The sequence below is a fragment of the Cyprinus carpio genome, chromosome A4, assembly GCF_018340385.1.
Source record: "Cyprinus carpio isolate SPL01 chromosome A4, ASM1834038v1, whole genome shotgun sequence".
Classification (NCBI taxonomy): domain Eukaryota; kingdom Metazoa; phylum Chordata; class Actinopteri; order Cypriniformes; family Cyprinidae; genus Cyprinus; species Cyprinus carpio.
In genome coordinates, this window is record NC_056575.1 from 21,285,461 (window position 1) to 21,300,516 (window position 15,056).

Sequence of the window (15,056 nt, forward strand, 5' to 3'; positions counted from 1 at the left end):
TGTGTAGGTGAATTAGGTTTCATGCATGTGAAATTGTCTACACATGTGTGATCGTGTTGTTTTGCGTGAATTATATTTGAGACTAATCTGCTTCAATAGTAATACCCACTCTCTCAAGAAAGAAACTCGTAGCCTTGAGCGCAAATGGAGAAAAACTACTTGGAAGTTTTTAGAAGTGTTGTTATAAAAACAGTATGTCCAGCTATAGACAGGCTCTAAAAACTGCCTGGGCTGAGCATATCCACAAACTCACTGAAAATAACCAAAACAATCCAAGGCTTTTATTTAGCACAGTGGCTAGATAAAAAATAACCGTGGGATGCCACCCAATCTAAATATTCCATCAACATTTAATAATAATGACTTTATGAATTTCTTCACTGATGAAACAGATAACATCAGAAATACAATAACAAATGTAGATTCTACAGCGTCTTAATACTTCAGTTTCATCCATCACACCCAAAGATAAACTGCAGTGCTTTACAACTATAAAGAACAGGAAGAGCTAAATAAACTTATCACGGCATCTAAACCAACACATGTCTATAAGGTCCTGTACCCCACTAAATTACTGAAAGAGTTGTTTTAACCTGTAGCAGAAGAACCATCCTTATTTTCCGCTTCTCAATATTATTAACTCGTCGTTATCTTTAGGTCACGTCCCAAAACCATTCAAGCTGGCAGTTATTAAGCCTCTTATTAAGAAACCACAAACTAGATCCTAGTGAACTGGAAAATTATAGGCCCATTTCAAAGATCTCTATGAAGAATTTCAGTTTTAGAAAGTTGTGTCTGCTCAATTGTGCTCCTTCCTGCAAAAAAAATTATCTGTATGAAGAATTTCATTCAGGTTTCAGGCCCCACCATAGCACAGAAACTGCACATGTTAAAATTACAAATGACTTGCTTCTTGCATCAGATCAAGGCTGCATCTCATTGCTTGTTTTACTTGATCTTAGTGCTGCATTCGACACCATAGATCATGACATACTCATAGATTGATTAAAAAACTATACAGGTATTCAAGGGCAGGCTCTAAGATGGTTTAGATCCTACATGTCCGATTGCTACCACTTTGTTTATTTAAATGGGGAGTCATCTCATTTAACACCAGTATAATATGGAGTGCCACAAGGATCTGTCTTAGGCCCTCTGCTATTTTCAATATACATGTTTGCCCCTTGGTAATATTAATAGAAAATATGGGATTAGTTTCCATTGTTTTGGACCAAAAAACAGTACACAGAATCTCGTAGATTACAGTTTGCAACTAGATGGATGTACTGTTACTTCTTCTACAGTCAAAAATCTGGGTGTTATATTAGACAGCAACTAATTTTGAAAACCATATTTCCCATATTACAAAAACAGCATTCTTCCATCTTAGAAACATTGCCAAGCTACGAAACACTAGTTCATGCATTCATGACCTCTAGGCGTCTGATAACTTCCCTGTTTTATGGAACAGATCCGATCTTTTGACCATATCCTATTTTTTGGCCCGTCTGTTTACATTCAATTTAGACACGACTGGTATCCGATATCTGTGTTTACAAAATTCCAAGATGGCGCAGCTGAGTTCGATGCCGTCCAGGTCGCGCCACCTAGATTATGTTTTTTTATTTACTTTTATACTTTCTTTTTGCTCTCTCTTTTTTACACACATATCGTCAGCACTGATCACTTACGACAAAGGAAACACTTTTGGACATTGGAAAGCGCTTCACTAACCTGTTTCAGGACACTTTAACCTCCAACCCATTGTGGCCATCTGAGATTCTCCGGAACGCCGAGATGAACAATGGCTACCTGAATAACCATCTGAGGCGACGGATCAAGAAACACCACGGGAAACACACTGGGATTCGCAACAGACTGAGAAAAAGAGCACACAGCCCTCCTCTGCTGAGCATTCTGCTTGCCAATGTCCAGTCTCTGGAGAATAAGATGGACGATCTTAGAGCCAGGATAAGTTTCAAACGGGACATAAGGGAATGTAGCATCCTTTGTTTGTCTGAAAGTTTAAAAGAAATACAGAAAACCCAAGAATATCTAATGCCGTCTGATAACTTCCCTGTTTTATGGATGGACAGAACAGCTGAGGCTGGTAAATCCAAAGGTGGAGAAGTATGTTTCATGATTAACAAGAAATGGTGTGACCCCAGGAATATCTCCACTCTTGCTCCTGCTCGCCTCATCTGGAACATCTATCCATTATTTGCCGCCCACTCTATCTGCCCCGGGAGTTTTTATCTATCATTGTTACTGCCGTTTACATCCCACCGCAAGCTGACACCGGCTTGGCTTTGTCTAAGCTCCATGATATGCTCAGCGGCTACATCAACAAACATCCTGACGCTGCTCTTACCATCGCAGGAGATTTTAACAAAGCCAACCTTAGGCAGGTCATGCCGAACTTATAACAACATGTATCCTGTCCAACCAGAGGACTAAATACACTGGATCATTGCTACTCTCAGTTTAAGAATGGCTACAAAGCTCACTCACTACCAGCTTTCAGCAAATCGGACCATGCCACCATATTCCTCACACCGGAATATAAACAAAGGCTCGTTCAAGAACCCCCGGTGCAGAGGGTAGTGACGCATTGGTTTGCCCACTCTGAAGCCATGCTACAGTTGGCTCTTGATGACGTAGACTGGGACATGTTCCGAATGAGTTCCTCTGACGTCAGCGAGTTTACGGAAGCAGCATTAAGCTTTGTAAACACGCTAACCGAACAAGCTACAGATATAATAACTATAAGGACCTTCTCAAATCAGAAACCGTGGGTGGACAGAACAATCCGTGCTGCAGTAAACAAACGCACCGCTGCATACAACACCAGCCTCTCATCGGGGAACATGAGTGAGTACAAAACATTGTGCTATGCTATCTGACCGGTGGTAAGAGCCACCAAACACTGATACAGGGAACGCATTTCCAGCTAAATGACTCCTGACGCATGTGGCATGGACTAAGAACCATCTGTGCCTTTGGAAACAAATCCTCTGCAGCTGTGAGAGCAGAACAGTCACTGGCTGACGAGTTAAACTCTTTCTACGGCCGCTTTGAATGCAACCGCGGCAACGTGAGTCAGCCAATCAGCGCGTCGGAGGATGAGGTTTGGAGGGCTCTAAAGCGAGTGAATGTCAGGAAAGCAGCAGGTCCTGATGGGATTTCTCGCCATGTTCTGAGGTCCTGTGCTGATCAGCTCGCTGGTTTGTTTACATCTATTTTTAATGAGTACCTTGCTACCTCGGTGGTTCCCACCTCCTTCAAAAAAATCTGTCATAATCCCTGTGCCCAAGAACAATAACCCCTCTTGCCTGAATGACTATCGTCCGGTTGCCCTCACGTCAACAGTCATGAAGGTCTTTGAGAAACTTATAAAGAACAACATGTCCTTCTCCATCCCTGATACTTTGGACCCTCTTCAGTTTGTTACCCCAATAGATACACTGAAGCTGCCATCTCTCACATCCTGCACTCTTCTCTCACGCACATTGACAGCAGCAATGGGAACTATGTAAGACTGCTATTCATCAACTATAGCTCAGCTTTCAATACTATAGTCCCCATCAAGCTAGCTTCTAAATGCATGGACCTCGGCCTGAATTCTTCACTATGCGACTGGATTATTGATTTCCTCACCAGCATACCTCAAGTGGTGAAAGTAGGCCAGTACACCTCCAACTCCATCACCCTGAATGTGGGAGCTCCACAGGGCTGTGTCCTGAGTCCCCTGCTCTACTCTCTCTACACACATGACTGCGTCTTCCCACAGCTCCAAATCTATTATCAAATTTGCTGTTGATACTGTGGTTCTGGGCCTCATTTCCAACAACAATGAAGACAACAACAATTATACTTGGATGAGGTAGAGAAACTCACATCATGGTGCCAGGACAATTGTCTCTCTATGAATGTGGGTAAAACTAAAGAGCTGATTGTGGACTTCAAGAAGAGACAGCAGCAACACCCCTCTTATGATCAGAGGGTGAGCAGCTTCAAGTACCTCGGTGTAAACATCTCAGAGGACCTGACTTGGACTACACATATTTCAAACTCAGGTTAAGAAAGCCAGGCAAAGACTGTACCATCTGTGTAAGCTGAGAAAATTCAGGGTCTCACCAGCAATCCTGAAAACTTTATATTCAGGGGCCATAGAAAGTGTATTGACTCAGTGTATCTCAGTGTGGTATGGGAACAGCTCCAGTCAAGACTGCAAAGCCCTGCAGAGAGTTGTGCGCTTAGCTGAGCGCATCTCAGGGTCTGCTCTCCCCTCTCTGCAGGACATCTACCTCAAACGCTGCAAAGTAACCATCTTTTCACTTTGCTGCCATCTGGTAAGCGCTTCCGTAGCCTGATGGCAAAAACTGAGAGACTTAAGAGGAGCTTCTTCCCCCAGGCCATTAGGCTCCTTAACTCAAACTCAGTCTCTTAACCTCCACATGACTTCACTTAATTATCAGTAAGATACTGAATATACTGACAATGACACTTGCACACAGCAATTTCTATTTCCTGCCCCAAAATGATTGTGTGTGATCGCACATGGTAGATCCTCATGTTTTGAATGGCCGTGCTATTAAAATTATTTATATAATTCACGTTGAGTGGCCATTTGGCTGTTATTTGCCAGCATGGACAAAGGCTGTCGTGGATGTTTTGCAGCTCAAAATCTCACTTAACAGATAATTGATGGAAAATGACGGTAATTTTCATTTGGTATGCTATTTTATATAGCTCGTTAGAGGTAGAATTCTTTAGTGAAATAAAGTAGCACCAAGATGATATTTATTAAATTAATTCGAATGAATTAATGAGAGAGAGAGAGACCGCGCGAATGAGAAGCTTGCAAACAACTGAAAGTTATCACCTCATTACTGAGAAATATAATGTAGCTTTTAGTAGCGAAGCTGTTGTATTTTTATAATTCACGGGGCAGAGGTTGAAAACCAGCTCCTGAATGTGTATTTTTATTAAGTTTCCATTTAAAAAAAAAAAAAGCGAGCGCGAATACAGCACACCGGCATTAAACGCAAACGTGTTGCCCTCGCATTGGGAGTTCTGCGGGGAATCAGATATGTGTGTTTATTATGTATCTGATTTAAAACCACATTTGGAAATGGCTCAGATCGGATGCGACTGAGCCAAACAGACATGTCACGTGTTATTGTTTGTTGGTTCCTCTTGAAAACTTCTGAGTCACTGATTTTACTTCTGTTCATTTGCTGACATACTGACGTACATTTATACTGTCTTGACCATGTACCTTCTGGATTTTTCGTTGTTTGGGTTGTCACTGATTTTACTTCTGTTCATTTGCTGACATACTGACGTACATTTATACTGATAACGAATTTCACACTTATTTCTTTTGTTAAATAAATATAGTTAAGCTGCAGTTGTGTGTGGCGTCTCCCTTATTTTGTTGCAGTTTGGTTATAATTGTAACAATGTGTACACATTCATTTGATCTAATATCTGATTTTATGGTTGTTTGAGAAAAAAAATATTATTATTTATAAGTGGTCTTTGTTTGCTTTTAAGTAAGGTGAAGTTACTTTACTTGGTAACACTTTATTTTAGGGTCTCTTAACTAGATGCTTAATAGAATGCATATTAGTAGAATATTAGCCATTTATTAGTACTAATTAAGCACATACTAATGCCTTATTCTACATCCCTAATCCTACCAAATACCTAAACTCAACAACTACCTTACTAACTATTAATAAGCAGCAAATTAGAATTTTATTGAGGGTAAAGTCATAGTAAATAGTGAATAAGTATTCTCTATTCTAAAGTGTTACCCTTTACTTAAAGCAGACAAAGAACACCTATAAATAATAAGACCACATTATAAAGCTTTTTGGATGTATTTTATGAAGACTTTGTATTTGTAATATTTCAGTAAAAACACTTATAAGATCTACTAAATTATTGTGCAGGTCTTAAACAATATATATGGCAAGATATGAGACTTATAATACATTATAACTATGGGAAATAATTCATTGTAACTTAAGTGGATGCAACATGTTCATTGTGTGTTATAAATCATCATACTATAACCTCAAATAAGTAAGTATTATAATACATTAAAACTGTTCTTATGATTATTTATGAGATGATACAACATAACAATGCATTATTCATTCAGTATAATGCCTTACGAATACCCTTATGATGTATTATAAATACAGGCTTGAGATAAATTGTTACCGCTTTTTTTTTTTTCTGCAGCACTATAAGTACACAACAATCAAACAAAACTAATAGTTTGCCAATAATTTGTAACCTGTATACTTATTATAAAGTGTTAACAATAAACTAAAACTAAAAAATTCACTTACTCAAAAGAAAAATGCCTCATGGTCAACTCCTGTTCATAACTCATTGGTGCATTTGTGCTCAACACTGCAGCAAATCATTCATGAATCAAACTGATCCAGTTCGACTCACTGACTCAATGGCTACGTTTACATGCACACCTTTTGGTTCAATCGGACTGAATTCATTACGATTGCTGAATCTGATTGTAGTGTTTACATGAACGCTAAATAAAATGATCGGGTTGATGTGCGCGTTTATATGTCACAAGCTTCAAATTGAGTATCCAAATCAAGGTTGTCCTGCTCCACTCCACAAGCCGAGTTAAAGGAGAGTTTTATAATGACAGGACACACATTTATACAAAACTTTATTCAAAAGGAAGAGCCGCTCTTTCCATGTGTCATATGTCATTAGTCTGTTATTTCTACGTCATTGCACATGCGCAGTTCTTTCAGTTTCGTGGTTCAATACCCCAACCTTCATACATGCACACTCAATCGTATTAGAAGAGGAATAAACCACCCCCTTCATTCCAATCGAAATTTCATTCCGATCGAGCTCAATTGGATTGATTAAGGTGTTTATATGAACGTTTTTTCAATCTGATTGAGCTGTCAATCCTTTTACAAATGGATTATTTGGGTGCATGTAAATGTAGCCACTGATACAGTCACAGCGGTTGTCCAGTTATCAACACACTAAATCTGTCCTACTGAAATGAGGCAAGAACTGAGAATAATTTGATACTCTGAGCAAAGGAGTTAACTGAAGTGAAAATAAATCTATTTTTTAATCAAATTCATAAGGTAAGGGAATTTTTTTTAAAACAGTTCACTGAAACAATGTTCTAAGAAGTCATTAAGAAATGTAGGTATTATTTCATTCTCATAATCATAATTGTGTTCTTGGAGAAAATGCCACTGACACAATCGTACTACAGTATAGACTTGAAATATCTGCTAACTATTGTTAAGAAACACCTATTCTTCCACATATTTGAACCTAGTGATTCAGTGAATGTGAATGTAAAACCTCAGTATGTTCAGTTGGCAGTGTGAACTCTTCAGTCCATCAGAAAGCAGCTTCACTCCTGAATCCTGCAGGTGATTGTTACTCAGGTCCAGCTCTGTCATATGAGAGTTTGACGATTGTAGCACAGAAGACACAGTTTCGCAGCATGTTTCATCAAGATCACAGCCGTCAAATCTGACAAAACAGAATGTTTAACCAGATTATTTTCTGATTTTCAGTTTTACTGCAATAATTTAGTATACCCTTCATAATCCAGATATTTTAACATTTAATTGTTTAATGAGGTAGGATAAAACATTTTATTAAACAGCAGTCAGTGAAATTACTCACAGGGCTTTTCTGCAGCACCTCACAGCTGGAATGAGTCTCTTGTAGTTTGAAGATGACGCCGTGAACCTCTTTGGACTGAACTCATCCAGCACCTTCTCAGACATCAGCAGTACTGAGGTCACCAGTGTGCACATTGAAGATGAGAGGTCTCTTCCTGGATGTTCATCTGAACTGAGATAACTCTGGATTTCTTCATATTTTGAACGATCTTTGAGCTCAAGTAAGCAGTAGAATAGGTTGACTAAAGTTTCATCTGAGATGTCCTGTTTTTGTAATTCTTTAATGTGTTCAGTTGTTTTTCTGATGCTCTCACTGGTGTCTTTAGTGTGTGTGATCAGACCTTTGAGCAGGTTCTGACTGGATTCCAGTGAAATACCCATCAGAAACCGCAGGAACAGGTCCAGATGTCCTCTCTTACTCTTCATGGCTTTATCAGTGGCCCTCTTTGTTAAGTCATGAAATTTGACATTTCTAAAGAACTGAAGCTTTCGAGTGGCTATAGTTTGTGAATCTTCAAAGAAAAACTGAAGCTCTCGCATGTTCTTGTTCAGGTAGCAGATGAACACATGCACTGCAGCGAGGAACTCTTGAACACTCAGATGCACAAAGCAGAAGACATTTGTCTTATAAAGTCCATCTTTCATCTTAAAGATCTCAGCGATCATTCCTGTGAATTCAGTGTCTTTACTCACATCAATACCACATTCTTTCAGATCTTTCTCATAGAACACAATGTTTTCCTTCTTCAGCTGTTCAAACGCTAGCTTGGCTAACTTCAAAATCACCTCTCTATTTAATTTTAAGTGCTCTGAATATTCTCTTTCTTCTTGTTCATCATACTTTTGACTCTTCATGTTCATCTGTATCCGCAGGAAGTGAATATACATTTCAGTGAGTGTTGTGCTGATGTTCTCTGTATTGTTCTTGATGAGAATATTCTGAAGTACTGTGGCTGCAATCCAGCAGAACACAGGAATGTGGCACATGATATAGAGACTACGAGACGACTTAATATGTGAGATGATTCTGGAGGCCTGAGTCTCATCTGTGAATCTCTTTCTGAAGTACTCCTCCTTCTGTTTGTCAGTGAATCCTCGCACTTCTGTGAACAAACCTACATACTGAGGAAGGATCTGATTGGCCGCTGCTGGTCGTGATGTCACCCACACAAGAGCTGATGGAAGCAGCTTACTTTTCACCAGGCTTGTAAACAGCAAATCTACAGATGCTCTTTCCTCAACAGTGTTTAGTGTGTCGCTTTTAAAATTCAATGGGAGTTGACTCTCATCAAGTCCATCAAATATAAATGCTAGCTTACATTTCTTATATAACTTAGATTTCTCCAGGTCCTTCAGTTCAGGATAAAATTTCAGCAGAAACTCATGGAGACTGACCTCTTTATCTTTAATCACGTTGATGTCTCTGAATGGAAGCAGGAACACACACTCTATATCCTGATTGGTGTTTCCTTCTGCCCAGTCCAGGATGAACTTGTACACAGAGACAGTTTTTCCGATCCCAGCAACTCCCTTGGTCAGCACAATCCTCTCCTCTTTATTTTTCCTTAGTTCAGTAAATATATCATTGCATTTGAATGGTTTGTCCCGTGTTTTTTTGTTCTTGAAAGCTTCATCAATCTTCAGAATCTCATGTTCATGATTGACATCTTCCATCTCTCCCTCCGTGATGAACAGCTCTGTGTAAACAGTCTCGAGATCTGTGTCATTGTCTTTGTTGCCCTCAAAAATACACTTTGCTTTCTTCTTCATGTTGGTTTTGTGAATTTGCAAGAATTTCTGCAGCATTAAATCCTCTGTTAAAAGGGCAAAAAAAAAAAAACAAAAACAAAATTAAAAACCAAAAAACAAAATTAACTTAGAAAACATTATAAACAGACCTAAACAATTTAGTGAATTTCATTAAGCATCAAATAATTTTTTAGATGCCTTAATTTGTAAACTCCAGAAAGCATTAATTTGTAAAATCTTTCCATGATAAATTTGAATTTCTCTCTCTCTCTCTCTCTCTCTCTCTCTCTCTCTCTCTCTCTCTCTCTCTCTCTCTCTCTCTCTATCTATATATAGTTCATACAAGAGTGCCAGTAAATTAATTTGCTTTAAAATGAAATGATACTCTAAATAAGAAAATACAGCTGGCAGGAGGTAGTAGTAAATGTCTTTATGAGTCAGTCATTTCATGATTCATTTGATTTGTTCAAATGGATAATTCATTCAGGAATGACATAAATGACTCTCTTTATGAAAAAGCCTTTGACTCATTGGTTCAAACCTGATTTGTTCAAAACACTGATTTAGAAACTAAACACTGTTGTGTTGCTTGGAGATGCACAACAATACTGCTATTGCTTTATAAGTAATATTTTCATTGGCAAAACTGAGCAAAACGAGACAATATTGTGTTTAAAATATAACACAATATTAACTTCTTATTTACTGAACTGTTTTTACTGAAATCACATTTGCAGTCATGCTATTACAAAAAAAAAACATCACCTCCCTGTTTGTCTCTCACTCACTTATTGTTATAAACATATGATATAAATAAACAAAAAAAAAAAAACAATAAAAATCTTTTTTTTTTACAACAATATTGAATTTTATGGGATAACTGCATTAATGGAGTTGTTCCCCTGCATCATATTTGTCAACAGTCAACTGTATGAAATGTAAGATGATAAACAGGTCTGAAGCAGGGCCAGTATATTTACTGTTAAAATATTTTAATTGCGTTATTTTTCATAACTAATTAAGTTAACATGTTAAACAAACAGCCTTAATATAGGAAATCAAAATTATACAACAATTTATGAACACTTGATTTTTTCAGAAATCATGTAATCTTCCCCGGTCAAAATTTGAAGGAATTTTATTTGAGGCTATACTATGCTAGTAGAACAGTGTTTACAAAATAGCCAAGGCACTTAAACAAAAAACCTTTACTTTGAGGAAAACAAAAATCTAAATTAACAATTATTCAGTTTTGTAGTGATCAAAATTAGAGAACAGCTGTGATTGTAGCATGACGAAAGATTACTAAAATTACTAAAAAGGTTACCGCAGTCAGAAATTAGTAGGAAGTGCACAGGCTCTTGATTTGAATGACTTTAGCACATCTGCGGCCACAGGAGATCACTAATTTCTTACACTGCTCTGCAGTGATCTTGGTCCACTCTTCTTCCACACTCTTCCAAAGTTTGGTGACTGCAGTGGGTTTCTTAGCCATAACTTTGTCACCAAAGATTTTCCAGAGACTTCAGTTGAGCTTACTAAGATTGGGACTCTGGGGTGGCTATTTCATTATTTAAATTTTTTTCAGCTTCAAGGAACTGCTTTACCTGTTTTGCAGTGTGACAGGAGCATTGTCCTGCATAAAAAAATTCCGGCTGATTGGGCGATGAACGCAGGGAAGGAACCGCATGTTGAAAACATTTGCATTCACTGTGCCATGTTGCTGTATAAGAGGCTCAACTCCTGCTGCCCAAAACATTCCCCAAACCATGACCCCTCCACCTTTCACTAACTCTCATCACTAAGTGAACTTTGGACCAGTTCTCCTCTCTCCACACAACATGCTCCTCAGCAAAGGTGAGCCTATGTTTTTGATTCTTTCTGCTGATGAGAGGCTTGGTCACTGCAGAGTGGGCGTTCAGTCCAAATTCCCTTAAACGTGCCGAGACAGATCCATACCCTAGTTCAGTGGTTCTGTCTTTCATGGGTGACAATCCAATGAATTCTTGTCACTTGAAAGAGTGTCATTGTAAAGATGCAATATTCTAGAAATTACAGATTTAGAACGACCAGCTTCTCCTGCAATGACTGGAAGAGTTATCCTCTTTGCCTTCATGTGGACAACATGCTGTCGGAGGGTTTCAGTTATTTTAGAACGGCTCAACATCTTGCAATCTCAGTGAAAATTGGAAGAATGCTGCCAGTTAAATAGGGTTTGTCATATAATTAAAGAAATTAGCATCAGGCGCCAGATTAAAACCAATAATTTGGAGGTATCTGTAAGTGTTCTCTAATTTTGATCAGTGTTATATTTCAAATATTTCATTTAGGTTTTTTTATACTGTCCTTCAGAATACATTTAACTCATGAAATATGCTTAAAAACTGTGCTTTCACTCCTGTTAGGATAACTTCAAACAGGACTAAGCAGTGACATCAAAATTTAGGAAATTGTAGGTTGTTCTCTAATTTTGATCTCCCCTGTATACCACTCTATATGAGGTGCAATGGCAGTCATTTCCATTTTCAGGTGTTAAATGGACCGTAGCATTGTTGAAAAGTCAGTGGTGCTCTCTGAACTGGTCTGCTGGTGCAGTACAGTACCCCTCACACTTAACCTCAGTCCTGATCGCATTAATATATCCCAAACCCTGCAACATTATTACCAAACCCTTCAACATTATTACCAAACCTCAACAGTTTATAGACAAAAAAACCTTTAATAATCTAATGCTAATGTGATTTATAAAGTAAACTTTGTGCAGGATCTAGAATTAAAGGGTTAGTTCACCCAAAAATGAAACTTCTGTCATTAATTACTCACACTCATGTAGTTTCAAACCAGTAAGACCTTTGTTCATCTTGTTCTCTTTCTCACAACTTGTTGTGTTTGATGGAATCTGGAGCTGTCTGACCCTGCATAGACAGCAATGCAACTGAAATGTTCCCAAGTACATAATCTTAGCAAGGAGATCTGAAAAATAATCCGATACGCTGTTTCCATTCAGATCAAATCACAACAACGTTGGAAACTAGTCCAGCATGACGCAGCTGACACAGAACAGCATAATTCCAGCAGATATTCTCCAAAATGGCACCAGGGTGATGCGGAACGACAAATTATTGTTGAATAAAGTCGTCTTTTTTTCTTTTATGCACAAAAAGTATTCTCGTAACTTCATATTATTGTGGATGAACCACTGATGTCACAGATCTCCTTGCTGTTTCTGGACTTGGGAACTAGGGATGTTCATTTTAACAGGTTAACTGTTAACCGACTCTTAAGAATTTTGACCGATTAATACAATCAGTTAAACTGTTTAAAAAGTCATTTATTTATTTATTTTCAGTAATTTATCAAAATATTTTAAATATTTTAAAAGGTTTGATGCATGGTTAAAATATGCTCCGCGTAAAAAAAAAAAAGAGTTTTTAGAGAGAAAAAAAAACAAGTCACGTATAATAAGTCACATTTTTTTATTTCATTCAGAAATAGGCCTAATGCCGATGCAAAATGTTTACAAACATTATGATAAACTGTAAACATAGCTAGGCTATTTTAGTTCCCCTCATTCCACAACAAATCATTTCAATTAACAGTTTTTAGAAAAGAACAAGAATTAAAAATATGCCTTTAAAAAGTTAAAAACAAATTAATTCAGGCTAAAACGAAACTGAAACCAATGTTGGGTTTCTCATTCAACACAAAATCAAATGTTTCCGTATTCACGATGTATTTGAATGCCAAATTATTATTTATTATATACTTCACTCGTGTTCCAATATCAACGCAAAACAAAATGTTTTGCATAACATCACAGCGGTACGGTGATAACACTTAACGGCACAGATTTTACTACATATTTAAACTGAGCAGTGTGTGGTTTTTTTTCATATGTTTGACTGACTATTTCATTATGATAATGAACAGGCTGCATTGTCAAGGTAGCAAAGCTTAACTGTGTGCGTGCAAGCGCAATCACTTGAATTTTTTCCTTCTAACAATGGAAGCAACTACTCCTTTTAGTCATAAAGATAATCGGAATTGTAAACGGTTTGCCTTTATTTGTGTACATTCACAATAAAAACAAATCTTTGTGCGTAAAATAAGCCTAAAGAAAAATGGGATGCCATTTTCTGCTGTCTGGATTTCTTTTGCGCAGCACAAAAATGAATCAAAACTGCGTTTTTCATTCATTTTCTTAGTTTATTATTAAAGTAAAAATATATTTCTCATATAGGCCTATTTTTTTCCTTTTATATATATATATATATATATATATATATAGGCTAGCTTTATTATGTTCTTTTTGCCGCTGGCAGAAGCGCTGCAGGTGCGTGATGTTATATGATGAACATGTGAATCCTCATGTTCTGTTGTTTGCTGCTTTTTGGCATGTAAAATGAATTCCTGGGAAACAAATGTTAGTATTTTTAACGGGTAACAGACACTTATCCTTTCTAATTTAATTAAATTCTAATTTAAAAAAAATCTTGTCGGTTAAAGAGCGTTGGTTGTCGGTTAGGAAAAAGAACTGAAATGAACATCCCTATTGGGAACATTTCAGTTGCGTTGCTTTGTGTTCCGAAGATGAACGAAGGTCTTACAGGTTTGAAACAACATGAGGTTGAGTAATTAATGATAAAATTTTCATTTTTGGGTGAACTAACCCTTTAAACCAACATATGATTTTACTGTTGCAGCATTTATTTCTGCACCTGTTTCAGTTTTCAGATCAAATCAGCTGATGATCTTGACTTGAAAAGAGAAAAAGAGATTTATCACTTTTTTTTTTTTTTTTTTTTTACATTACAGGTTTGACAGTACAATATTTTTTCTTTATTACCTTCCTTCTGTTTGTTCTCTAACTGTTCAGCAAGATTGTTCTGGTTAATCTTTTTCAGGATATCCAGTGTGATATTCACAGCTCTTTCTGGTCCAAAACGATCCAGCATCTGATTCACTGTGTCTGTTGCCTTAGCCTTCTCCAATACAGAAGCAGGAATAGGTCCATCTTCTCTTAAGAAGCTATTAAATCTCTTCAAATTGTCTTTTTCCATGTCATCCAGTGTGTCATAAAGCAGTTGTTTAACGGAAGCCATCTTTCTTCACTGACTGCTGTTAGATATGAAGAAAATGCTTTACAATACAGTAGGTCCACTCTTACTGGGCACTTACAAAATAGGGCATTTTTTTCTCATAAGTTTCATAAAATTATCCAACCTAAGGAGATCATTATTAGTTATTATAATACAAACCATATGAAATTTCACAATTTGAATGAATCCATAAAACAGAGATATTATTAATTTGACCATAACATCTAAACATAAAAAGTAGTAGTTTTGTTTAATTTTTTTATTTATAGCACCTTTCCATAGCTCAAGGTCGCTTAACATTTAAACTTACAGGGAAAAAACATGAGACATTAGAATACAATATGAATCTAGAAGGCTATATTTTTATTTCTACAAGGATGTCCTGCATAAAAAGCCATAAATAATGTGTCTCTCTGGATTATTGATGATACCTAGAATGTCAAAGTCCACATTATATTTGTTTATTTAGCAGATGCTTTTATCCAAAAAGGATCAACACAAG

General features: G+C 37.2%; 2 protein-coding genes across 2 annotated transcripts in view; both read right to left on the reverse strand.

Moving 5' to 3' along the window:
* The window catches only part of LOC109073685 (NACHT, LRR and PYD domains-containing protein 3-like), a 161,262-nt gene that overhangs the window by 35,281 nt on the left and 110,925 nt on the right, over positions 1–15,056 (reverse strand). The gene's annotated exons all lie outside the window — the stretch shown is intronic.
* On the reverse strand, positions 7,177–9,527 carry LOC109082127 (protein NLRC3-like). Its single transcript, XM_042743764.1, has 2 exons — positions 7,708–9,527; positions 7,177–7,551 (listed from the first exon to the last, which is right to left on the reverse strand). The coding sequence occupies exons 1-2, from the start codon at positions 9,510–9,512 to the stop codon at positions 7,356–7,358; spliced, it is 2,001 nt and encodes a 666-aa protein (XP_042599698.1). The 5' UTR covers positions 9,513–9,527; the 3' UTR covers positions 7,177–7,355.

Coding starts and splice junctions, on each gene's coding strand:
- LOC109082127 (XM_042743764.1), bottom strand. CDS start 9,512: ATGCTGCAGAAATTCTTGCAAATTCACAAAACCAACATGAAGAAGAAA. Junction 7,552..7,707: donor AGGTGCTGCAGAAAAGCCCT/GTGAGTAATTTC, acceptor CTGTTTTGTCAG/ATTTGACGGCTGTGATCTTG.